The sequence below is a fragment of the Aethalodelphis obliquidens genome, unplaced genomic scaffold, assembly GCF_003676395.1.
Source record: "Aethalodelphis obliquidens isolate GAN/ISIS:26980383/991018 unplaced genomic scaffold, ASM367639v1 scaffold27, whole genome shotgun sequence".
Taxonomy (NCBI): domain Eukaryota; kingdom Metazoa; phylum Chordata; class Mammalia; order Artiodactyla; family Delphinidae; genus Aethalodelphis; species Aethalodelphis obliquidens.
The window spans coordinates 15,560,989-15,585,558 of record NW_020837971.1 but is presented as its reverse complement, the minus strand read 5'-3'; the positions used below and the strand labels follow the sequence as shown (position 1 = coordinate 15,585,558).

General features: G+C 44.3%; 1 protein-coding gene and 1 long non-coding RNA gene across 3 annotated transcripts in view; both read right to left on the bottom strand.

Annotated features, from left to right (window-relative positions):
* LOC113629523 (uncharacterized) overlaps positions 1-9,768 on the bottom strand; it is a 13,918-nt gene extending 4,150 nt beyond the window's left edge. The window contains exon 1 of the long non-coding RNA XR_003436586.1: positions 9,470-9,768. This is a non-coding gene — a long non-coding RNA (uncharacterized LOC113629523). The remainder of the gene's footprint in view (positions 1-9,469) is intronic.
* The window catches only part of BLVRA (biliverdin reductase A), a 55,288-nt gene extending 32,621 nt beyond the window's left edge, over positions 1-22,667 (bottom strand). The window contains exons 1-2 of one of the 2 annotated variants that reach the window (XM_027124003.1): positions 22,551-22,667; positions 9,776-9,808 (exon numbers count right to left, since the gene is read on the bottom strand). In XM_027124003.1, the coding sequence (XP_026979804.1) occupies positions 9,776-9,787 (12 nt within the window). In that variant the 5' untranslated portion in view covers positions 9,788-9,808; positions 22,551-22,667. Of the gene's footprint in view, positions 1-9,775; positions 9,809-19,231; positions 19,257-22,550 lie in introns of those variants that run through there. The other variant, XM_027124005.1, reaches the window with a different exon arrangement.
* Positions 22,668-24,570: the final 1,903 nt, after the last annotated feature.

Sequence of the window (24,570 nt, the reverse complement as noted above, 5' to 3'; positions counted from 1 at the left end):
GGGAGCGATGGGGAAGTGATGGGGAAGTGATGGGGAGTGATGGGGAGTGATGGGGGAGCGATGGGGGAGTGATGGGGAGTGATGGGGAAGTGATGGGGGAGTGATGGGGAAGTGATGGGGGAGCGATGCGGAAGCGATGGGGAAGCGATGGGGAAGCGATGGGGAGTGATGGGGAGCGATGGGGGAGTGATGGGGGAGCGATAGGGGAGCGATGGGAAGTGATAGGGAGCGATGGGGAGTGACAGGAGAGCGATGGGGAGTGATGGGGAGTGATGGGAAGTGATGGGGAGCGATGGGGGAGTGATGGGGAATGATGGGGAGCGATGGGGAGCAGCAGATGAAGCTTCACTCACTCGTCCGCCCGCCACTCACCTCCTGTTGTGTGGCCCGGTTCCTAACAGGCCGTGGACCAGTACTGGTCTGTGGCCCCGGGGTTGGGGACCTCTGGGTTACATGACCATTGCCACCACTGGGGAGCTAAAGCCAGAGAAGCCATCACTGACCATCTCCCTGCCGTACTGAAGCAAGTCATTCTCAGGAGCTTGCCTGGACGCAAAGACCTCGGGGAAAGCATCTGCGGCCTTTTTCAGCCTGCAGCTGGGAAGAAGCAACTGTGCTCTCTCAATAACAGTCTCTCTTTCTTCGGCCTTCCACATCTCCCAAGTCTGCTTCCAACTGGCCAACGTCACACATGAAATGTACCAGTGGGCAGTGCAGTTCCAGGCTTGTCTTCCTTGAGTCAGGGAGAGTGTGGGAAGGAGAGGCCACAATGCCCAACTGACAACAGGCCATTTAGCCCTGTTAGTACCTTCTGGGTTACAAGTTTACCCTTTTACTTTTAATTGTTGACAGTCTCATATACGAAAAGCAGAAAGACAGTCTTTAGAGAAATCTGTACTGTAACAGCCCAAACACACACGCCTGATCAAATATTTGTTTCTTCTTTCACCCAAAAAAGGAAACAAGCAATCTCCTTATGAGGCTGAACTATACAGTATTCCTAAGATTAACTACTAAATTACTACATTCCAGAAAATAACCAGGAACATAAGTTTCTATTAGCTTTAAAAGAGCCATGAGGTTAAGAAACAGCTTCATGAACTGTAAGAAGCCAAGTTACTTTTTCTATTTTAGTAATTAACAATACACACAAACTTGTGTACAAAACCTGGCTGGCATGGTGTCAGACTGAAAGTGCTTCTGAGTTTGGTTTACAAAACATTCCTTTGCAAAACTGACACAAAGGGACAAGATATGGGTGAAAATGCTGACATATTAACAGTTGAGTTCCTCTGTGGGAAAGAACTTTGTTTTTGAGAAAAATGACTTTGCTAGAGAGACCATTTTACCTGCACCTGCTCATCTGACATGAGGCTTCTTCAAGGCATGTTCTGAAAGGAAACTGCAAATCAAAGAGGTGAGGGCTTCTGGTTTCCCACTGCACATGGAAGGAGCTTGGAAGTTGCCACTCCTTCCCGATAATGGGTAAGCAGCTAAACAGACTGAAAAACTAACTAAAACTAAGTCTTCCAGGATCCGTAAGAGAGGTGAGGACACAAGGCAAGATTGGAGAGACAGAGGGACTAATGAAGAGAATAACTTAGCAGAGCAGAGGTTCAAGAGTAGAAACGACCACAGGAACCAGACGCCAGAACCAGCAGGAAAGCCTGAACTGTAATGGATGAGTTGCCGGGGGCTCAGTGTGGACAACTTGGAGACCTAAAAACTCCAGGGGGACCCAGTCACGGGGAAACCCTCTCATTTTTGTGAGATTTACCTCCAAGAGCTTGACCAGGTTCCCACAGTAAATACTGGAGATGTTTCCCCCTGTGCTTCCAGCAGGAGTGGGGAAAAAGCACCACTCTGAAATATACAAGAGCATGCCCGTTCTTCCTAATGAGGCCTGCCCTCACAGGAAACTAGCTAACCAGACCCTAAGGTGCTGGGGAATTATCAGACCCTAACTGACTGCAGGGAAGGGAAAAACAGTTGACCCTTGAACAACATGCATTGGAACAGTGCAGGTCCACTTACACATGGATTTTTTTAAAAAGTAAATATTACAGTACTACACAGCTGCGGCTGGTTCAATCTGTGGGTGCAGAGCTGTGTATATGGAGGGCCGACGGTAAGTTACAGGCAGATTTTCAACTGCACAGAGGGTCAGCATCTCTAACCCCGGTGTTGTGTAAGGGTCCACTGTACAAAACTCCAGACTACTCTAGAATTCCATTTGGGAGAAGGGAAACACCCAACTCTAGCCCACTCTAGCCATACTCTCCCACCTAAGAGGGGAAGAAGAAAAGAAACAACTGAGAAATACTTGTGTGGTTCGCAGTCCAGAGGCACAGGCTCACTATAAGACTGAGACCTGATCACGGGACCGGAGAATGCTTCCCCTCCCCCTATATCTCACCACCACATGACTAAAGGCCCATTTACAGCAGCTCCTTTTACATGATACATCATGTCTGGCGATCAAGAAAAAATGACAAGCCATAGCAAAAGACAAAAAACACAATTTGAAGAGACAGAGCAGCATCAGAACCAGACATAACAGGAGTGTTGGAATTACCAGACTGGGAATCTAAAACAACTATGATTACTATGCTAAGGGTCTAATGGATAAAGCAGACAACATACAAGAACAGATGGGCAATGTAAGCAGAGAGACACAAATTCTAAGACAGAATGAAGAAGAAATGCTAGAGATCAAACACAATGTAACAGAAACAAAGAATGCCTTTTATGGGCTTATTAGTAGAGTAGACATGGCTGAGGAAAGAATCTCTGAAATTGAGGATATCTCAATAGTAACCCCCTAAACTGAAGAGCAAAGAGAACAGAGACTGAATAAATGAAGCGAATATCCAAGGACTGTGGGACAACTACAAATGGTGTAACATACATGTAATGGGAACACCAGAAAGAGAAGAGAGAAAAGAACACAAGAAATACCCGAAACAGTAATGACTAAGAATTTCCCCAAATTAATGTCAGACACCAAACCACAGGTCCAGGAAGTTCAGAGAACACCAAACAGGATAAATACCCCCCCACCCCTGCAAAATGATGTTAGGCATATCATTTTCAAATTACAGAAAAGCAAAGATAAAGAAAAAAATCCTGAAAGAAGTCAGAGAGACGGGACTTCGCTGGTGGTTCAGTGTTGAAGACTCCGTGCTCCCACTGCACGGGGCGCAAATTTGATTAGGGAACTAGAATCCTATATGCCGTGTGATGCAGACAAAAAAAGAGAAAAGAACAAAAGCCAGAGGGAATCAACCTTACCTACAGAAGAACAAAGAAAAGAATTACATCCAACTTCTCCTCAAAAACCATGCAAGCAAGAGGAGAGTGGAGTGAAATATTTAAAGTGTTGAGAGAAAAAAAACTACCAACCTAGAATTCTGTACCCTGTGAAATTATCCTTCCAGAGTGAAGAAGAAATAAAGACTCTCAGACAAACAAAAATTTGAGGGAGTTTGTTGCCAGTAGACCTATCTTGCAGGAAATGTTAAAAGGATTTCTTTAGAGAGGAAGAAAAATAATACAGGTCAGAAACTCAGGTCTACCTAAAGAAAGGAAGAAGGATTAAGTGAAGGTAAAATAAAAACTTTATTTTTCTTACTCTTAATTGATCTAAATAACAATAAAATAATAACAGCAACAAAGTATTCAGTTATTTACACTTACGTATATACTTTATTTATATGCTTATGTATGCTTATGCATAAGTGAAATGAGTAACAGCAGTGATACACAGGACAAGAAGAAGGAATGGAATTATTATGTTATTTTACAGTACTCACACTATCTGTAAAGTGGTATAGTTATTATTTGAAAGTGGACTTGGATTAGTTGTAAATGTATATTGCAAGCCCTAGAGCAACCAATAAAAAAAGGAAGTATAACCAATATGCTAAGAAAAAAGAGAAAATGGAATCATATAACACGCTCAATTTAAATCACAAAAGGCAGAAAAAGAGTGGAAGAGAAAAACAGGACCAAAGAACAAAGGCAATGAATAGAAAACAGTAACAAATATTAATCCACCTACATCAATAATCACTTTGAATGTTAATGGTCTAAATGCATCAGTTAAAAGATAAAGATTGTCGTGGATTAAAAAACAAGACTTAACTATATGTTGTCTACAAGAAGTCCACTTTAGATATAAAGACACATATAGATTAAAAGTAAATGGATGGGGGCTTCCCTGGTGGCGCAGTGGTTGAGAGTCCGCCTGCCGATGCAGGGGCCACGGGTTCGTGCCCCGGTCCGGGAGGATCCCACATGCCGCGGAGCGGCTGTGCGCGTGGGCCATGGCCGCTGAGCCTGCGCGTCCGGAGCCTGTGCTCCGCAACGGGAGAGGCCACAACAGTGAGAGGCCCGCGTACCGCAAAAACAAAAACAAAAACACATGCACTGCCAACTCAGGAAAAAAAAATTATTCTGAGGTGAGGAGAGTAGAAGAAAATGTAAAATCACTACAGAACTTCAAGGCGGGAGGTTTGAGGGCAGGTGCTGGGTTTCCACTCCAGGAGGGGGTATGAAGATTTCAAATAGTCAGGAAGGACAACCTAATGTTTTTCACTTGTTTACAAGAATCAGTGAGTTTGATAACACACTGGCTGGCCTGGGAAGACAGGCATATTCGTATGTTGCCAGAGGGAGAGAAAAACAGGCAACCTTTGTGGAGAGCAACTTGGAAATGTTTATCACACAAATATTCTTTGCTCAGAGAAATCCATTTCTAAAGCATATATGCAAGTAAAATGACCCAGGTTTATTGCAGCCTTGCTTGTAACAGCAAAAGACTGAAAATAATGTATATGTTGTTAATAGCAGACTGGTTATATAATTATGGTATGCTACACAGCTATAAAAAAGAACAAGGAAGTTCTTTATGTATTGGAAGAGACTGATCTCCAAGATATATTGTTGGCTGAGAAAAGCAACATACAGACCAGTGTAAGATGTGTGCTCTAGTTTGTGTAAAAAAAAAAAACAAGGGGGGGAGGCAGCTGAAGGGAAAAAATACTTGTATATATTTAGAATCTCTCTGAAAGGATAGCCAAGAAACCAGTAGCACTGGCCGCCTGCGAGTGTAACAGAGTAGCTGGGAGAGAAGAGGTCTTCCCAGAGTAAATCTTTTTTTTTTTTTTTTCTAAATTCTTTAAAATTTTCAATCATGTGAATGCATGTTATCCAAGATACAAACACTTAAAATGGATATAAAACTCCGAGGGATGCTCTGAGCAGATGAGCGCTCTACAGTTTGTACAGCCTTGGGCTTACTCGCTGCTCCTGTCCTAGGGCCCCGGCTACAGAGCTGGGCAGCCTCTGCCACCTGGTCTTCAGTGCGCTCTGTCCCTGCCTGTGGCCTGTCCACTGCCCCCAAATCAGCCGGCTGCTCATATCCCCCGGGCCGCATCTGCTTCCTCCACTCACCCTTCTAGCCCAACTGTAAGCTGGTTTTCACTACCACACCTCTCTGCCGTATCACAGGGCATCTCAGATCTTCTCACTGCCAAGTTCAAGGGCCTTCCCTCAGCGGCATTCTCCTGGACCTCAACTCGTATTTGACACTTAAGGGGACCTTCTTTAAATTCGCTCCTTCCCTGTCTTCCCTCGTCTCACGGCGAGGTTTCCTTCTCACACTTCATCCTGCGCCCTAGCGTTGCACATTCCCCAGTGCTCAAGCCCGTCCCTCTGTTCTTCTCTTTTCCCCATGTTCCCAGAGTGGGGGAGGGGTGTCTCGCACTCTTAAGGTTTCCAGGACCACTGTTAGGCTGAAGTCTCCCACATCATGCGCTACGAGCCATCCTCTCCTCCAAGCTCCAGTCCCAGGAAGAAATGCAAACTGGGCATTTCCACCTGGCCGTCCCGCCCTGACCTGGATCATCACGTTCTGTGTTAGATTCCAACCACCCACCCCACCTGACTGGCTGTGCTCTGAACTTCCGGGCAAAGGCCAGTGGCTCTGCAAATTCTGTCAGGCACCCAGCTTGACGTGCTGGAAATCCTGGGAGTCATTCCTGCACTGGACAAATCCTCTGAGACCAAAGGGCTGATTACGGCTCAGACCCCGCTCCTCCCTCCCTCTCCAGCCAGCCTCAAGTCTCTGCAAGTCTTCCTTCCTCTACGTTTCTACTGATCCACCCAAGCTCTGGAATGAATCACAAGATGACTCAACCGTCTCTGAATCATCCCATCATTTAGTCAACTGCCAGAGTGAGGACACGCGGTGTTGGAGGCATCCTGCCAGCTGCTATGGGGGTGCGAAGATGAACAGGGCACACAGACGGTTCTGCTCCAAGTCAAAGGATGGAAGGTAACAAAAGAAGGGTGATGGAAATTCACAGGAGGGAGGGATCACTTCCAGAGAGAGAGCTCTGAGAAGTTTTACTGGAGCAGTGAGGACCACGTCAGGCTGCCCTGGGATGAGACAGGAGAGGGCAGTGAGAAGGGTGACCACCACCACTAGAAGGTGGTCACAGGGTGTTTAAGGCAGAATAGTTAGAGGGGGACCCAAGGTCTGGGAATATTTTTAAAAGGTTGAGAGAGAAAAGGCACCAAAGGGGCTTCCCTGGTGGCGCAGTGGTTGAGAGTCCGCCTGCCAATGCAGGGGATGCGGGTTCGTGCCCCGGTCCGGGAAGATCCCACATGCCGCGGAGGGGCTGGGCCCGTGAGCCATGGCCGCTGAGCCTGCGCGTCCGGAGCCTGTGCTCCGCAACGGGAGAGGCCACAACAGTGAGAGGCCCGCGTACCGCAAAAAAAAAAAAAAAAAAAAAGCACCAAAGGAAAGGTCAAAATTATAGAACAGAAGGGGCGGCTGATAATTGATAGAATTCTTACCAGGCCAGGTTCTATGAGCTTAATGTTAATACTAAGTTTTTACTCTTTTTTTTCACAACTTCCAAGGACATGAGAATTAGAGTGAGTTACAGGGCCTTCAGATAAGGCGGCAGAGGCCCCAGAAAATGGTTAACAGAGGCCAGCCCTGGGGTGGAGGAGGCTGGGGGGATGGGGGACCTGGGAGACTCGCTTTTGACTATTTAACGTCTTGTGTATACCTTTTGAGTTTTGTACTAGGTCTGTGTATTGACATTATTACAAAACTAAACTTTTTAAAAGCTATTTTTTTGTTTTACACATATCTACATTCTTTTTTTATAGTCTTTTCCATTACGGTTTACCACAGGATATTGACGAGTTCCCTGTGCTATACAGTAGGACCTTGTTGTTTATGTTTATCCATTCCAGATATAATAGTTTGCGTCTGCTCATCCCACACTCCAAGTCCAGCCCTCCCTCACCACCCCTCCCCCTTGGCAACCACAAGTCTGTTCTCTATGTCTGTGAGTCTGTTTCTGTTCTGTAGATAGGTTCCTCTGTGCCATATTTTGGATTCCACATGTAAGTGATATCATATGCTATTGGTCTTTCTCTTTCTGACTTACTTCACTTAGTATGATAATCTCTAGTTGTATCCATGTTGCTGCAAATGGCCTTATTTCGTTCTTTTTTATGGCCGCGTAGTATTCCATTGTATATATGCACCACATCTTCTTTATCCATTCCTCTGTCAATGGACATTTAGGTTGTTTACTGTGAATAGTGCTATGAACATAGGGGTGCACGTACCTTTTTGAATTATATCAAAAAACTACTATTAAAGATGAGTTTCTGAAGGGAATGAGAAAAATAGGGTTACGGTAGCTCGACAAGACCTCATGTGTTGCTTTGTTCTGAAGAAAGTAAAAACTAAAGCAGTTGGAAATACTGATGGGAAAGATCGAGTAGAAATGAGCCCAACAGTGCAGCTGGTCAAGGAGGTAATCAGGGAGGTGGTACAAGGTCTGAACAGGCGGCAGAGTCTGCAATTCAGAGTGTGGACATTTCAGTAGAGAAAGGCTGTTGAGGCCACCAAGCCCTCAGCCACTGCAGCTGCCCCCAGGGTGCATCCTGCGGGGACTCAGGATGGGAGAGAGCAGGCTCCTGCTCTTAGGCACCCTAGATAGCTAAGGTGCCTATCAAAGGAATGATTTCAATAAGCCTAGACTCTTGCATCTTCCCATACATAGAAAAGTGATAACTTCATTAACTTGAGATGTCTGTTTTCCTTTAACAGTAATCTTTTGATGTTCCAATTGCCTGGGGTTTTTTGGGGGGGCAAAAAACCCTATATATCCTGGCTTGTCCCTTACCTCTTTGGAGCAGTCCCTCAGAGTTTCCTGAGAGGCTATATCCCGGGCTTAAGTCCTCCGTAAGTCAGCAGAATAAAACATAATTCTCAACTTTTAGGTGTGTGTGTTTTTCAGTCAATACGCTTTCACCAGAAATGTCTGGGACGGGATGCAATGGGTCTTTCCCCAGTGTCCACTCGCCTTCCTTCTTCCCAGATCCAGCCCTGGGGTAGAGGGGGCAGCTGCACCAGGTGGGACTGATTAGTCTAAGCCAGTTGGCAAAATCCTGGCTCCTCTGACACAGTAATTAGTCCAGGAATGGGCATGTGACCTGGTTCTGGCCAGCAAGACCTAAGCAGGAGTTTGGTGGAGGCTTCAGGAAAGAAGGTTCCCACTTTTCTGGGAGAGCTGCAGAAAGCCATGTCTTTCTCCCGCTCAGAGTGAATGAGGAAGCATGTAGTCCCAGCCCCTGCTGGCAGCCATCCTAGAACCCTGAGGGGCACTACTTCGAGGATGAAGCCAACACTTGGATGAGAGTAGAGAGATGCAAAGATCCTGGACATCCTTGATAAGATGTGGCTGAGCCACTGGATCAACCCGCCCTGAAGCCTGCCCTGCATCTGAACTTCCAGGATAAAAACCACATTAAACTGTGTTTTCCTGTCCTCGCAGCCTGGAGCTCTGTCACTGACAAGCATCCCTTCCACTATGAAAAAAGGAACAAGCCAAACGGGAAGTCCGAAATTGAGAGAGATGATGGCTGATGGTTCCAGTTTTTCTCCGTAAAGTAAAGGGTGACCCACGTACTAAGAGTGAGGAGGGAGCTGGGAAGAGTGAGGAAGACCAGACCTGGTTGTTTCGGGCAAAGGGAAAGAGAGCTGCCTGGGGCTACGGAGCGGGCCCGGTGGGTGTGCTGAGCACCCAGATGAGGTTTTAAGACCTCTGGCAGCCGCAAACAGCATGAAGCTGTGCCTCTCACCCAAGACCACCATCCTGTGGGGACAGCCTCTGGGCTGGCCATGGGGCATCAAGGGGACAAGCGCAAAAGGAGTTGGAGATGTGAGCACAATAGCAGTTGAAGAGATGGACCCCACGATCTACGCTGGACCTGGAAGGGAGTGAGAGCAGGAGGGGCTGGTTGGTCAGGAAAAATCAGAGGGACAAAGAGACTAGGCATCTCGTTGGATCGAAGAACAGGTTCATTGGAAGTGAGGCGACAGGGAGACGATGCAGAGAAAGGTCCTTGTAAGCAGAGTTAAGTGTCCCCAGAATAACACAAGGGCCCAGCAGCCCCCAGGGCCCAGCCCACTCTACCCCTAACCCATGAGTGTTGTTTCAGGATTAACTGAAGCAGATAAATCTTAATCTAACTGAAGCTGGACTGACACAGATAAGAACTCAGAGGGGCCTAATTCTTCCCATATCACCGGGAGCCATGTGTGGTGGCAGGAAGGAGGGGGCATGTTTTCAAGTTTGTGCTGATGTTTCCGAAAACTCTGGAGGAAAGGAGACACTCTGTGAAGGAGAAATGAGGGACACTGCAGAGAAAAGCATCCTTAAACGGGTCCTTTTGGAGGACTCACCTCTGTGTTCATCTTGGTCCCTTTCTGCAGGAGCTGCGAAGACAAAAGCAGAGGTTCAGGACCTTGGTGGGACCTCCCCAAACTCCCTGCCGACACTTTCCCTGGCCACCCCCCTTCTCCCCCCACTTCCTGCCCCATTGGCCCCATCTTCCCCAAATGCCTTCACCACCTTGTGCCCTCCAGTGAGGACACCCAGGCCGGTGTCTGATCTGACACCGGCAGGTGGTCGCTGGCCCCCCTGGGGACATCACACCAGTAATGTTTCTCTAAAGAACACTGCCAACCCCCAAGGGCTGGCATCTCTCATACTAGAAGGGATGCTTCTGTATACTTAAAAGAATGATGCAGGGCTTCCCTGGTGGCTCAGTGGTTAAGAATCCACCTGCCAACGCAGGACACACGGGTTCGAGCCCTGGTCCGGGAAGATCCCACATGCCGCGGAGCAACTAAGCCCGTGTGCCACAACTACTGAGCCTGTGCTCTAGATCCCGCGAGCCACAACTACTGAAGCCCGAGCGCCTAGAGCCCATGCTCCACAACAAGAGAAGCCACCGCAATGAGAAGCCCACGCACTGCAACGAAGAGGAGCCCCCGCTCGCCACGACTAGAGAAAACCCGGGTGCAGCAACGAAGACCCAACACAGCCAAAAATAAATAAATAAACACATTTATTTAAAAAGAGAAAAAAAGAAAGAGGCATGGGAAGAGCCAGAGACAACGTGTAACAAATGGGTCTGGCCGTGTCCTAATGAAACAAAACAAAACAAAAAGAATGTAGTGTTATGTGTCCCTTACATGTGGGGTGGGGAAGTCAGATAACGAAATATGAGGAAGATGGTAACAACTGCGAGACAACTTGTGTCAGCTGCTTTATCTACATGAACCCTAATCCTTGAAACCTTGGCAAAAAGGCTAATATTAACTCCATTTTACAGATGAGGGGTCTGAAGTTCAGGGTGGGTTAAAGCACTTGGCCTTACAGTCACGGTGTTGTGGCCCTGTGCTGTAACTTCCAGCTTCCTGGCTATGGAGCCAAACCCAGACTGCCCCAGAGACCTTTCCAGGGCTGTCTTACACACACCCGGAGAGCTTTTATGGTAAATAAAAGACCTAGGGTTTGGTCTGGCTTCAGTCACGGACCAACCAGGTGACCACAACCAAAGAGGTTCTCCATGTGTAGGCTGAATGGCTGGACCTCATCTCTAAGGTCTCTTCCAGCTCTAAAATGCTCTCTGATTCCCAAAAAAGGAAAATCTGGTGACTCTTAAAACGGTGCTCAACCTCAGTTGTGAAATGACTTTACCTAGATGCCCTGTCACACAAAAAAACATTTGCCACATGTTGGTCAAATATCTCTGATTTTTTTTTTTTGGCCTTGCCGCACAGCTTAGTCCCCCAACCAGGGAATGAACCCAGGCCCCGGCAGTGAAAGCTCAGAGTCCTAACCACTGGACCACCAGGGAACTCCTACCTATTACTGGGGAACTATAGGTAGGTATCATCTCTACAGACGGCAGTTTAGCAACATCTATTAAAATTCCAAATGTAAGCAAGCAATTCCACTGCTTCCCATTTTTCTTTAATTAAAAATGTGTTTTTCAAGATTTAACCTTTTAATTGCAGTACAGTTAATTTACAATGCTGTGTTAGTTTCAGGTGTAAAGCAAAGTGATTTAGTTATATATACACATATACATACATATTATATATATATTATACATAGATGTGATATATATATATATATATATAAATAACAGCCAAGCCACAGAAGCAACCTAAACATTCATCGACAGATGAATGGATAAAGAAGATGTGGTACATATATATACAATGGAATATTACTCAGCCATAAAAAAGAAAGAAATAATGCCATTTGCAGCAACATGGATGGACCTAGAGATGATCATACTAAGTGAAGTAAGTCAGAGAGAGAGAGAGAGACAAATATCATAAGATATCACACTTATATGTGGAATCTAAAGTATATAAATGAACTAATTTACAAAACAGAAATAGACTCACGGACACAGAAAACAAACTTATGGTTACCAAAGGGGAAATGGGTGGGGAGGGATAAATGAGGAGTTTGGGATCAACAGATACACACTCCTATATGTAAAACAGATTAACCAAGGACCTCCTATAGAACACAGGGAACTCTTTTTTTTTTTAATTTTATTTTTTTTTTATTTTTTAACATCTTTATTGGGGTATAATTGCTTTACAATGGTGTGTTAGTTTCTGCTTTATAACAAAGTGAATCAGTTATACATATACATATGTTCCCATATCTCTTCCCTCTGTGTCTCCCTCCCTCCCACCCTCCCTATCCCACCCCTCCAGGCGGTCACAAAGCACCGAGCTGATCTCCCTGTGCTATGCGGCTGCTTCCCACTAGCTATCTACCTTACGTTTGTTAGTGTATATATGTCCATGCCTCTCTCTCGCTTTGTCACAGCTTCCCCTTCCCCCTCCCCATATCCTCAAGTCCGTTCTCCAGTAGGTCTGTGTCTTTATTCCTGTCTTACCCCTAGGTTCTTCATGACATTTTTTTCCCTTAAATTCCATATATATGTGTTAGCATATGGTATTTGTCTTTCTCTTTCTGACTTACTTCACTCTGTATGACAGACTCTAGGTCTATCCACCTCATTACAAATAGCTCAATTTCGTTTCTTTTTATGGCTGAGTAATATTCCATTGTATATATGTGCCACATCTTCTTCTTGATATATTCACTATCTTATAATAACCACTGCTTTCCAATTCTGTCTCCAGTCCCCACAGGAGAAATCACTAAATTGCCCTGAGTCCTTTGTTCTTGTAGAAACATTACTGTTGCTTGCCTTCCCTTTCTAATAACAACTTCCAGAAAAGGTTTCCTATAAAAAGTCAATAAAGCATTACTTATGAACTTTACTACCTTTCCCACAGAATCTGGGGAATGCAAAACAAAACAAACCAATTTGCAGAGATGCACATGGTTGAGAAAGGACCCCACCTGGAAACCTTACCACCTTAGGCACCAGCGGTCAATTACCAAGGGTGAATTGCATTATTACTTATAAAGCACGTTCAACAGGGGTATCCTGGCCAGGATTCTTTCCATACTCCTTCTCCAGCTTTCAACTTCCCTTGTAATAAGATGGCACTGTTGGGGTAGGCAGCAACCCCAGGCCACCTTTCAGCACCCTCCCTGCCCATCACACATCCCTCCCTTCCTCCCCACTGTCCTGCCAAGACCCATTAAAGTCTGAACAGAACCCAGGGAGAACTTTATTCTACATTTAATACATTCTAAAAGATCTAAGACTAGGGCTTCCCTGGTGGTTGAGAGTCCGCCTGCCGATGCAGGGGACATGGGTTCGTGCCCCAGTCCGGGAAGATCCCACATGCCGCGGAGCAGCTGGGCCCGTGGGCCATGGCCGCTGAGCCTGCGCGTCCGGAGCCTGTGCTCCGCAACGGGAGAGGCCACAACAGTGAGAGGGCAGCATACCGCAAAAAAAAAAAAAAAGAAAAAGAAAAGAAAAGATCTAAGACCTAACCCTATAACAAGAAGATTTACTTTTTTCCCCTGTACTCTAGTGTATTTTATTTTTATTTATTTATTTTTATTGGCGTAGAGTTGATTTACAATGTTGTATTTGTTTCAGGTGTACAGCAAAGTGGTTCAGTTATACCCATACAAATATTCATTCTCTTTTCGATTCTTTACCTATATAGGTCATTACAGAATACTGAGTGGAGTTCCCTGTGCTGTACAGTAGGCTCTTGTTGGTTACCTATTTTATATACAGTAGTGTGTGTATGTTAATCCCAAACTCCTAACTTATCCCTCCCCCCACGTTTCCCCTTTGGTAACCGTTAAGTTTGTTTTAGAAATTTGTGAGTCTGTTTCTGTTTTATAAATTATTTCATTTGTATCATTTTTAAATGAGCTTCCACATATGAGTGATACCATATAATATTTGTCTTTCTCTGACTAACTTCACTTTGTATGATTATCTCTAGGTCCATCCATGTTGCTGCAAATGGCATTATTTTGTTCTTTTTAATGGCTGAGTAATATTACATTGTATACATGTACCACATCTTCTTTATCCATTCCTCCGTTGGTAGACATTTAGGCTGCTTCTATGTCTTGGCTATTGTAAACAGTGCTGCAATAAACATTGGGGTGCAAGAAGATTTACTTTGGTTTTTTTTTTATTTCAAGGGTTTAATATTTTTAACAATATTGAAAATATTTTTAATAATATTTAAAAGCCTAAAAGGCTTTAAGTTTCTGACTTTTAGTATTGTTTAGAAAGACTTATATATACATTTTAATTTTCACTTAGATTTTTAACTTTTTTCCCCTTTATTTATATGTTTAGTTTTAATCAATCTAAATTATATTTTGGTATATGGCATGAGATAAGACTCTCCTGTAATCTTCCCAAATAGTTGAGTTGTTCTCACATCATTTACTGACTCTTTCATTCTTTCCCCCAATGGCTCATACTTAAATTCTTATGCATATGGTTATTCTTTCTTTCACCTTCTGGGCTGTGCCACTGACCCGGCTTCCCGTGCCTGTAATATGTTGTTTACTGTAGCTTTACAATATGTTTTGCTATCTGGTAGTTCAAGTTCTCTCACACTAACTTGTTCGGTATTCTTATCTAGTCTTGCTTGCTCAGACTTCCAGATGAAGTTTAGAACAGCTCTGTCAAGTTAAAGAAAAAAAAAATTTTCCATAGGAACTGTGCCTATGATTGCATCAAATTTGTAAATTAAATTAGGATTCAGCCTTCCCACCCAGAAATATATGGTGTGCCTCTCTAGGGGAAGCCACTTAAAGAAAAAAGAAGAATCTCGAGCTAGTTCCTGAATTACTGCATAATTACAAACAACAGCTCAGGCTGCAGTGGTTCACTAGAAAGTTAAAGGAAAAAAGTCAACACTTTTGCATAAATAACCTGTTTAAAGCGTTTTCAAATAGGTTTCTCCTTCCCCTGTATCTCCTGCAGCAGACAAGCTACCCTCTGGGAAATGGACCTAGAGATTATCATACTAAGTGAAGTAAGTTCAAAAGAGAAAGACAAATACCATATGATATCACTTATATGTGGAATCTAAAGTGTGACACAAGTGAACTTATCTGCGAAGTAGAAACAGACTCACAGACATAGAGAACAGACTTGTGGTTGCCAAGGGGAAGAGGGTGTAGGGGAGGGATGGATTGGGAGTTTGGGGTTAGCAGATACAAACTAGTATTCATGGAATGGATAAACAACACAGTGCTACTATACAGGGAACTATATTCGATATCCTGTGATAAACCATAATGGAAAAGAATATGAAAAAGAATGTGCATACATGTATAACTAAACCACTTTGCTGTACAGTTGAAATTAACACATTGTAAATCAACTATATTTCAATAAAAAAATTTTTTAAAAAAGAGACTAGCTCTAAACCTGGCCTGGGTACCCACTAGCTCTGTGACAGAGGCCAGGGCACATGGTCTCTGAGCAACTTGGTTCCTGCACCTTGAAAAAGCTGGGGGTCGGGGGGGATGAGCTCAGACAAAGTTAAATGACCCCTACACACTCTTCCAGTGCTGATGCGCCATAAATTTTAACTCACTTCTATTATTTTCTTCTCCTTTGCTTTAGCTGTCTTCCATGTTTGGCTTGGTTAACTGGAGGTTATTAGTTTCTCTTCTGGTTCTCTCAGGGGCAGACAGACACACGTGAACTAGGACAAAGCTCAGGTTATCGGAGCTAGTAAAGCTGCTGCCCTGAGACGCCAGGCACAACAGTGCTGAACAGGTGAAGCTCTCCGCGGCACTGTCTCCAAACAGAAGCCACTGTCCTTCCCACCCCAACTTTCAAGCCCCTCCCACCTGCCCCATGTACCTTCTGTTCCTCCTCGTGGCCATTTCAAAACCTTTTGCCTTTTACTGAGAGTGTTCTTGATATAACAGAAGAGAAATGTTATACCAGGAGTCAAAACACTCTTACTAAGGAATGAACATCGGGTATCCTGTATTTAGGCTTACCAGGGTGTGTCCCTTCTTTAAAAGAGCAGCTTATTAACTCAAATAATTGCAAACAATGCAACTGCAGTGCAACTAAATTTTAAAAGTGGGGTGAGACCAGGACATTCCAGGGGGTCCCATACATGTCGTTAGGCACTGATCCCCCAGAAAGTCCAGGTCAAAACCTTGGTCTCCTATTGCTGAAAGACTAGTTCTTTCTGGCCAAGTGCTTTTGGAAACGACAAACTGCTGGAACATCCGAGCACAGCACAAATGACAAGTGTGTGTGGTGGGGGCCAAAGGAATATACATCTTCCACCCAGAAGGAATCCCTGTAAATGTAACTTTTGTCTTTAACAATTTAAAAGCTCGCTAGAAAGAATGTATTTTCTTTCCTTAGCAGATCAGTCAAGATTTTTTTTTTATAAGCAAGATTTCACAATGTGTTATTTGTGACCTTGATGTTAACTGCATAAATCATGTTATGCTCTACACTGAGCATATGATGCTTTTCTGCTGTTTTGTGCCTATTTTGCTTTCCTATGCCGCTTTCTTCCAGCTTTATAGAGATGTAATTGACAGATAACATCCTATAAGTTTAAGCTGTACCTATGATAATTTGATACATGTATATATTTTTCAAGCATTTTTTTTTTTTTAAGATTCTGCAAATTCTCAGATATCAGGTGAGAAACTGTAAGGCCTTTTCAAAGTCTGAGGTATTATGATGTGGTTTCTGTGATGATTAAAAAAAAGTAAACAGTTAAGCTACAAGAAAAATCATTCTGTACAAGATATATAGAAAATATCCAACTATTTATTCAGGCACCAGCAAAGATATGTTTTATAATAGTGCACCAAACAGCACAACTGAGTTGGAATATGCAGGATTAAGAAGTTTAAAGAAATCCTGCAGTAAATTTGACCAAAATGGCAACATACAGAGGGCTCCTGAGCTCCCCTTCTGCCACAGACACACTGAATGTACAGCTACCCTGGGAGCAATCCCTTCTGAAAGAGATCCAGAAACTAGCTTAGCGACTCCTACATACCTGGTGAATGAGAAAATATCTACATCAAAACAGGTAAGAAAGGCTGGGCCAAACAACAAGGATAGCACAGGGAACTATATTCAGTATCCTGTGATAAACCATAATGGAAAAGAATACAGAAAAAAGGAATGTATATGTATGTATAGCTGAATCACTTTGCTGTACAGCAGAAATCAACAAAACATTGTAAATCAACTATACTTCGATTAAAAAAAAAAGATCTTTACAATGAAAACTGTAAGACATGAATGAAAGAAATTGAAAAAGACCCAAATAAATGAGAAGATACTCTGTGCTCATGGATTGGAAGAATGAATATTATTAAAATGTCCATACTACCCTAAGTGATCTACAGATTCAAAGCAATCCTTATCAAAATTCCAGAAATTCCAGAAACAGAAAAAGCAATCCTAAAGTTTGTACGGCGCCACCTAAGATCTGAGACTGTGAATCTACAAGAATACGTGAAGGGTGAGCTCCTTCACATTGGTCTTGGCAATGATTTTTTTGGACTTGACACCAAAAGCAAAGACAACAAAAATAAACAAGTCGGACTACATGAAAGTAAAAAGCTTCTGCACAGCAAAGGAAGCCACGGAATGGGAGAAAGTATTTGCAAACCACATATCTGATAAAGGGTTAATATCCAAAACATACAAGGTACTCATACAACTCAATGGCAAAAACCACAAACGCAATTTTAAAATGCACAGAGGGACTTCCCTGGCGGCCCAGTGCTTATGACTCTGCCCTTCCACTGCAGGGGGCATGGGTTCGATCCCTGGTCGGGGAACTAGATCCCACATGCCACGCACTGCGGCCAAAAAAATTTTTTTTTAAATGGGCAGAGAAACTTAATAAGCATTCTTCCAAAGATATACAAAGGGTCAACAGGTACACGAAAAGGTTTTCAGCATTCAACATCATTAATCATGAGGGAAACTGAAATCAGAACCATAAAGGGAAATCACCTCACACGTTAGGATGGCCATTATCAAAAAGAAAAGAGTTAACAAATGCTGGTGAGGGTGTAGAAAAAAGGGAACCTCTGTGCACTGTGGATGGGAATGCAAACTGGTATAGCCACTATGGAAAACAGCATGGAGATTCCTCAAAAAATTAAAAACGGAACTACTGTATGATCCAGCAATCCCACCTCTGGGTATATATCCAAAGGGAAGAAAATAATTATCTTGAAGAGATATATATGTCCTCCCACGTTCACTGCAGCATTATGACAACAGCCAAGACCTGGAAACAAGCTAAGTGTTGACGGATGAAAGGAAAAAGAAAATGTGACCCATATACAGTCAGCCCTCCGTATCTGAGGATGTGAAATCCACAGATAGGGAGAACCAACTATATTCACGGTACTATACCATTTTATATAAGGGACTTGAGCATCCAGGATTTTGGTATCCACGGGGGCTCCTGGAACCAATCCCCTGCAGATACCAAGGGATGACAACATATGGAATATTATTCAGCCTTAAAAAAGAAGGAAATCTTGTCATTTTTGACAACATAGGTGAACCCGGATGGCATTATGCTAAGTGAAATACGCCAGGCAGAGAAAGACAAATACTGCATGGTGTCACTTATATGTGGAATCTGAAAGAAAAAAAAAACCCCACCAAACTCACAGAAACAGAGATTAGAAAAGTGGTTCCCAGGGGCTGGGGTATTGGGGAAATAGGAAGAGGCTGATAAAAGGGCACAAATTTTTAGTTACAAAATGAATAAGGTCTGAGGACCTAATGGTAACTATAGTTGATAACACTGTCTTGAATAACTGGAATCTGCTGAGAGTAGAACCCAAATGTTCTCACCAAAACCAAAACCAGTAAACATGTGTGTTAATTTACTCGGAGAGAATACTTTCGTAATGTATCCGTATATCAAATCATCACACTGTATAGTTTATCTCAGAATTTTTTGGTCAATTAGACCTCAGTAAAGCTGGAAAAAAAAAATCCTGCAGTAGCTAAAACAGCATGACTTGACCTTAGTGCTTGAAACAGAGTCAGAGGTCAGAAGCAGCAGTGCCCTGCGTGTGTTATATGTTTTAATTTTCAAAAACATTTTTTGCCTATCTCCTTTTCCTCCCCCTTAAGAGTTAGAGCCCTCAAACTTTCATTCTACAGAGGCAGAAGACTTTAGATCACACGCTACTGGTGGTTCTGGTGGCTCTCCATCGGCCCTGCTCCCACCCCCTCGGGAGCTGGCTGACCTCCCCAGGCTGCATCACCTGGGTTGCTTCACCCACCAGCTTCCACTAGGGACTGGCCAGAGGAGGGGCTCCGTGGGTACAGGAGGGGAAAGGTGTAACAGAGAAGAACAAACCTGACTCCATACTGGATCTATTCCTTTAGCTCTCACCTTTGCACTCTGCTGCCTATGCTTCCTTATGCTGGCTCTACTTCTTTGTAAAAGAATGTTGCCTACAGCCTGAAATATACATGAGAGCATATTCTCAAGGCTCTGCCTCCCAGGCTTGACCTTTAAAGGTATAACAATTTTCATTCATACAGAGATAAAAAGTTGCACAACAGAGAACCACATTCCTCTTGTTGGAGGTTTACAGCAGACCTACCTGGACAGCTGCAAGAACATCCCCTTCCCGGTCCGGCCCACCAAGAAGTTCGCAACAATCTGCTACACCCCCTCCCCTCTGAAGCCTGAATTCTGACTTGGGGGTAAGATGGTTCTTTGGGACACAAGTCCACCATCTTCTCTGTCTGCTGGCTTTCCAAAAAAGCTGCTATTCCTTGCCCTAACACTGTCTCTCTCAATTTAGTGGCCTGTCATGCGGCTGAGCAGTACGAACTTGGACTCGTAACAAAGGGAGAGGCTGGTGAACTTATCCCCCATCTGCTGGGCTGCTGCTCTGACAGTGTCTGCGTTCTGCCAGGGCCACAGCAGCCCTGGAGGGCGGCTCCTCCTCCAGTTCTCCCACCCACCCACCCGGCCCCCACTTCCAAGCTCTGGTATCCCAGTCCCTTCCCTGCCCCTTCCGGCCAGCGTGGGGATGGCATCCCGCCGGCCGACCTCCCCGGGTGTCGCACGGTCATTTGCTGGTTCCCCAAATCCTACCCCCCCTTCTATGGAATCCCCTCAAAAGTGTCTTGCATTTTTGTGGTTTTTTCCTGTTTCCATCCTAACTGATATACCTGCCCACCAAAATCTCACCGTAAGCGAATCGTACAGCCAGGACTGAACAGCTTCCTTAGCTTAAGCTATGCCTCTCTTTCGATCTCAGTCCTTCTCCTACGTGCAAACTGGAATATGAACCTCTTTAGTGCACGTCATGAATAATTTAGCAATTTCCGTTAACCCAAGTGGTCTCAACCAACACTGCTGATTGTCATGATGAGAAGTGTGGGGGGGCGTGTGAGCCCTCATGCTGCTAAACATCTTCTAATACACGGGACGGCCCTCCCCCAACAAAGTTATCCAGCCCCAAATATCAACAGTGCCAAGGATGAGAAACCCTGGATTACTCCTCATGCGGAATGAACCACAGCTGTGACTTTCCTCTTCTCTGAAATGCTCTCTCAGATGCCTATAACCACTGCCCCAAAGCCAGGCCACTGGCAGAAGTACGAGAGGATTAGGGAGACGGTGACCTTGTTGCGTGGGGCCAGGTGCTGGCCTGAGAGGTCCAAAGATTAAGGTAAAAGCGACCCTTGCCCCCAGACTGGATTTTTCCTTTCTTGGAGGGAGCTGATACTTTGGGGCCTACCAAGGAAACTAAAATGGCTACACGGGGCAAAGGTCTGGAAATATACACATCAAAATCTTAACTGCAATTATGTCTCTGAGTGGTGAAATTTTTAGTGATTGTTTCTTTTTGCGTATCTAGATATTTTAAATTTTCCTATAAAGGTAAGTTAACATTTTTATTCAAAACTCTAAAAAAAAGTTATAAATTATGCCATATTCACTGACTCCATCCCTCCCAGCCCCAGTTCCTCAACTGAGTAAACTTTCACATGATAATATATCAGGGTGCTCTAATAATGAAGTACAGAAAACTGTCTTTCTAGCTAATTATAAGGAATGGCTCTACTTCCTCCAAGGCCATTCATATTTGAGGAATGAATGAAGTATGTTTCAAATGACAGGAACAATGCAAATGACCAAGTTCACTTTCCTAGAGACAAATTTGAGACTCAACTAGAAAAACAATATAGACCTGCAATGTCCTATAAGGCAGCCACTAGACACACACTTTTTTAAAATTGAAGTAGTACAGTGGATTTACAATGTTGTGCCAGTCTCTGGTATACAGCAAAGTGACTCAGTTATACACATAAATACATTCCTTTTCTAAATATTCTTTTCCATTATGGTTTATCCCAGGAGACTGGATATAGTTCCCTGTGCTGTACAGTAGGACCTTGTTGTTTATCCATTCTAAATGTAATAGTTTGCATCTACCAGCCCCAAAATCCCAGTCCATCCCTCTCCCTCCCCGTCCCCCTTGGCAACTATAAGTCTGATCTCTGTGTCTGTGAATTTATTTCCATTTTGTAGGTAGGTTCATTCGTGTCATATTTTAGATTCCACATATAAGTGATATCATATGGTATCTGTCTTTCTCTTTCTGACTTAACTTCACTTTGTCTAATAGTCTCTGGTTGCACCCATGTTGTTGCAAATGGCATTATCTCACTCTTTATTACGGCTGAGTAGTATTCCATTGTATATATGCACCGCATCTTTATCCATTCACCTGTCGATAGGCATTTAGGTTGTTCCCACATTTTGGCTATTGTAAATAATGCTGCTATGAACATGGGGTGCACGTATCTTTCTGAATTATAGTTTTGTCCCGGTATGTGCCCAGGAGTGGGACTGCTGGATCATATGATAATTCTATTTTTAGTTCTCTGAGGAACCTCCATATTGTTTTCCATATAGACACACTATTTAAGTGTAAATTAATTAAATGCAGAACATTTCCATTTTCACAGCAAGTTCACACTTTATTTTTTTCCCCTGGACTTATTTTCTGTCTTACATTACCTCTGCTCCCAATATCTGGTTATATTTATTCTATGCTGACTTGTTACTATTCTACGTGATTTTGTTGCAAACTACCTTAGTTCCTTTGTGGAACAATTCAGGGTTATCAGGACTTTGAAATAGTTGTGTCTAGGTAACCCTGTTGTTGCTGCGAGCTCAGCCTTAGTTTTTTTTTTAAGAGTGCACTTACTTCATGTAACCCTCAGAACAACATCTGAAATAATAAGATTTTCCAGTTTCCAAAGAGGAGAGCGCGGCCAGGAGAGCTTAAGGGACCTGCGCAGGGTTCCTACCAAGGAGCACAACCCCAGCGCGGCGGGTTCCCGGATTCCCTACCGGCCGAGCCAGCAGCAGGAGCCGAATACCTCTGCATAAAAACCCAAACCATCACCATTTTACAAATGAAACATAGATATAATGTTTTTAGTAGTTGGTCTTTGTTTACTTGAGACAGGCCCTCCCTGGGGAGCACGTCGGGACCCCGGGCCAGCGGAGCCTCCAGAACGCCAGCTCCGCGCCGGGCCCGGGCAGGGCGAGGTGGGCGGCGCCGAGGGCTCGTGGGCCCGGCAGCGGGGCGCGCGCCGGGTCTCGCACTAGCATCAGTTTTCAGCCTCCTGCTTGACGGTTTTAGAAAAGCCCGACTCGACCCAGATGCCGCCGCGCACCTTACCTGCCGCTGGGCACAAAGCTCGAGCTCTCCAAGCCGCCTGCGGGCTCCGTGCCACCACCCTGAGCAGCCGGGCAGGAGCGCGGCTGGGATTGGCTGCCCGGCTGCGGGACTCGTGGGCGCGGAGGGAGGGAGCCGGGGAAGGAGGAGGAGAAACGGGGCGGCGGAGTGGGGTGAGGGGAGGGGTCCCGCCTTCCGCCTGCTCCGGGGACTGCACGGCCCCAGCACTCCGCTGGTTTATGGAACCCGCAGGACTGGCTGTGAACTTGTCTGGGCAGTGTCTGCAACCCAGCTCCTGCCCTGTCCCTGCGCGAGTGGGCCGAGGGCGCGCGTCCACAGGGGAGGAGGAGCCCTAGGCTTGTGCTCCCGGGCCTGTAGAGGCGTCTGGAGCTGTGCTCGGGTGTGCCCTGTCCACCAGTGGTGCGCATCGCAGCCTAGTCCTCCGGCCCCACTCACACCACGTGGAACCCGCCATATCCTTTTTGGGTTAGTAGCCCCGGCCGTGGTGGAACAGGCAGAGAAGCCTCTCTCTGTGTCGTAAAATACACATAACATAAAATTTCCATCTTAACCATTTTTTAAGTGTACAGTTCAGTGGTATCAAATACGTTAACATCCTTGTGCAAAAATCACCTCTGTCCATCCCCGTAACTGTTTTCATCTTGTGAAATTGAAGCTCTATCCCCATTAAACAATAACTCCCCGTATTCCTTGCCCCCAGCCCCTGGTAACCACCAGTCTACTTTCTGTCTTTATGATTTTGACTATTCTAAGTACCTCATATAAGTGGGATCATACAGTATGTATCTTTTTCTGACTGGGTAATTTCATTTAGCATAATGTCCCCAAGGTTCATCCATGTTGAAAACATACTGCAGAATCTCTTTCCTTTCTAAGACTGAACAATATTCCATTGTATGTATATCCATATTTTGCTTATCCGTTCATCCACTGATGGACACTTGAGTTGCTTCCATGGTTTAGTTATTATGAATAATACTGCTATGAACATGGGTGTATAAATATCTCTTTGAGACCCTACTTTCGGGGTATATGCACAGAAGTGGAATTGCTGGATCATATAGTAATTCTGTCTTTAATGACTTGAGGAAACACCATACTGTTTTCCATAGTGACTGTACCAATTTCCACCAGTAGTACACCAGGGTCCCAATTTCTCCATGTCCTTGCAAACACTCATATTCTATTTTTTTGATAGTAGCCATCCTAATGGGTGTAAGGTGGTATCTCATTGCAGTTTTGATTTGCATTTCCCTAATGATCGGTGATGTTGAGCGTCTTTTCATGTGCTTATTAGCCATTTGTATCTTTTCTCTGGAGCGGTATCTATTCAAATCTTTTGCTCATTTTGAATCAGGTTGTTAAGTTTTGTTGTTAAGTTTTAGGAGTTCTCTATATATTCTGGATATTAATCTTTTGTCAGATATATGATTTGCAAATATTTTCTCCCATTGTATGGGTTGCCTTTTTACTCTGTTGATGCACAAAATTTTAAAATTTTCATGAAGTGCAGTTTGTCTATTTTTCCTTTTGTTACCTGTGCCTTTGGTGTCATGTCCAAGAAATCATTACTAAATCCAACATCGTGAAATGTTTTCTTCTATTGTTTTAGGTCTTACATTTAGGTCCTTGATCCGTTTTGAGCTAATTTTTGTATATGATTCTTTTTTATTTTTGGCCGCACCACACAGCATGCAGGATTAGTTCCCCGACCAGGGATTGAACCTGTGCCCCTTGCAGTGGAAGCATGGAGTCCTAACCACTGGACCACCCGGGAGTTCCCTATGATTCTTTTTCATTGTGGATAACCAGTTTTTCCAGCAACAGTTGTTGAATAGACTGTCCTTTCCCCATTGAATGGCCTTGGCTCTGTTGCCGAAAATCATTTGACAACATTCAGGGGTTTATTTTTCGGTTCCCTATTCTATTCCATTGGTCAATATCTCTGTCTTTATGCCAGTACCACACCGTTTTGATTACTGTAGCTTTGTAATAAGTTTTG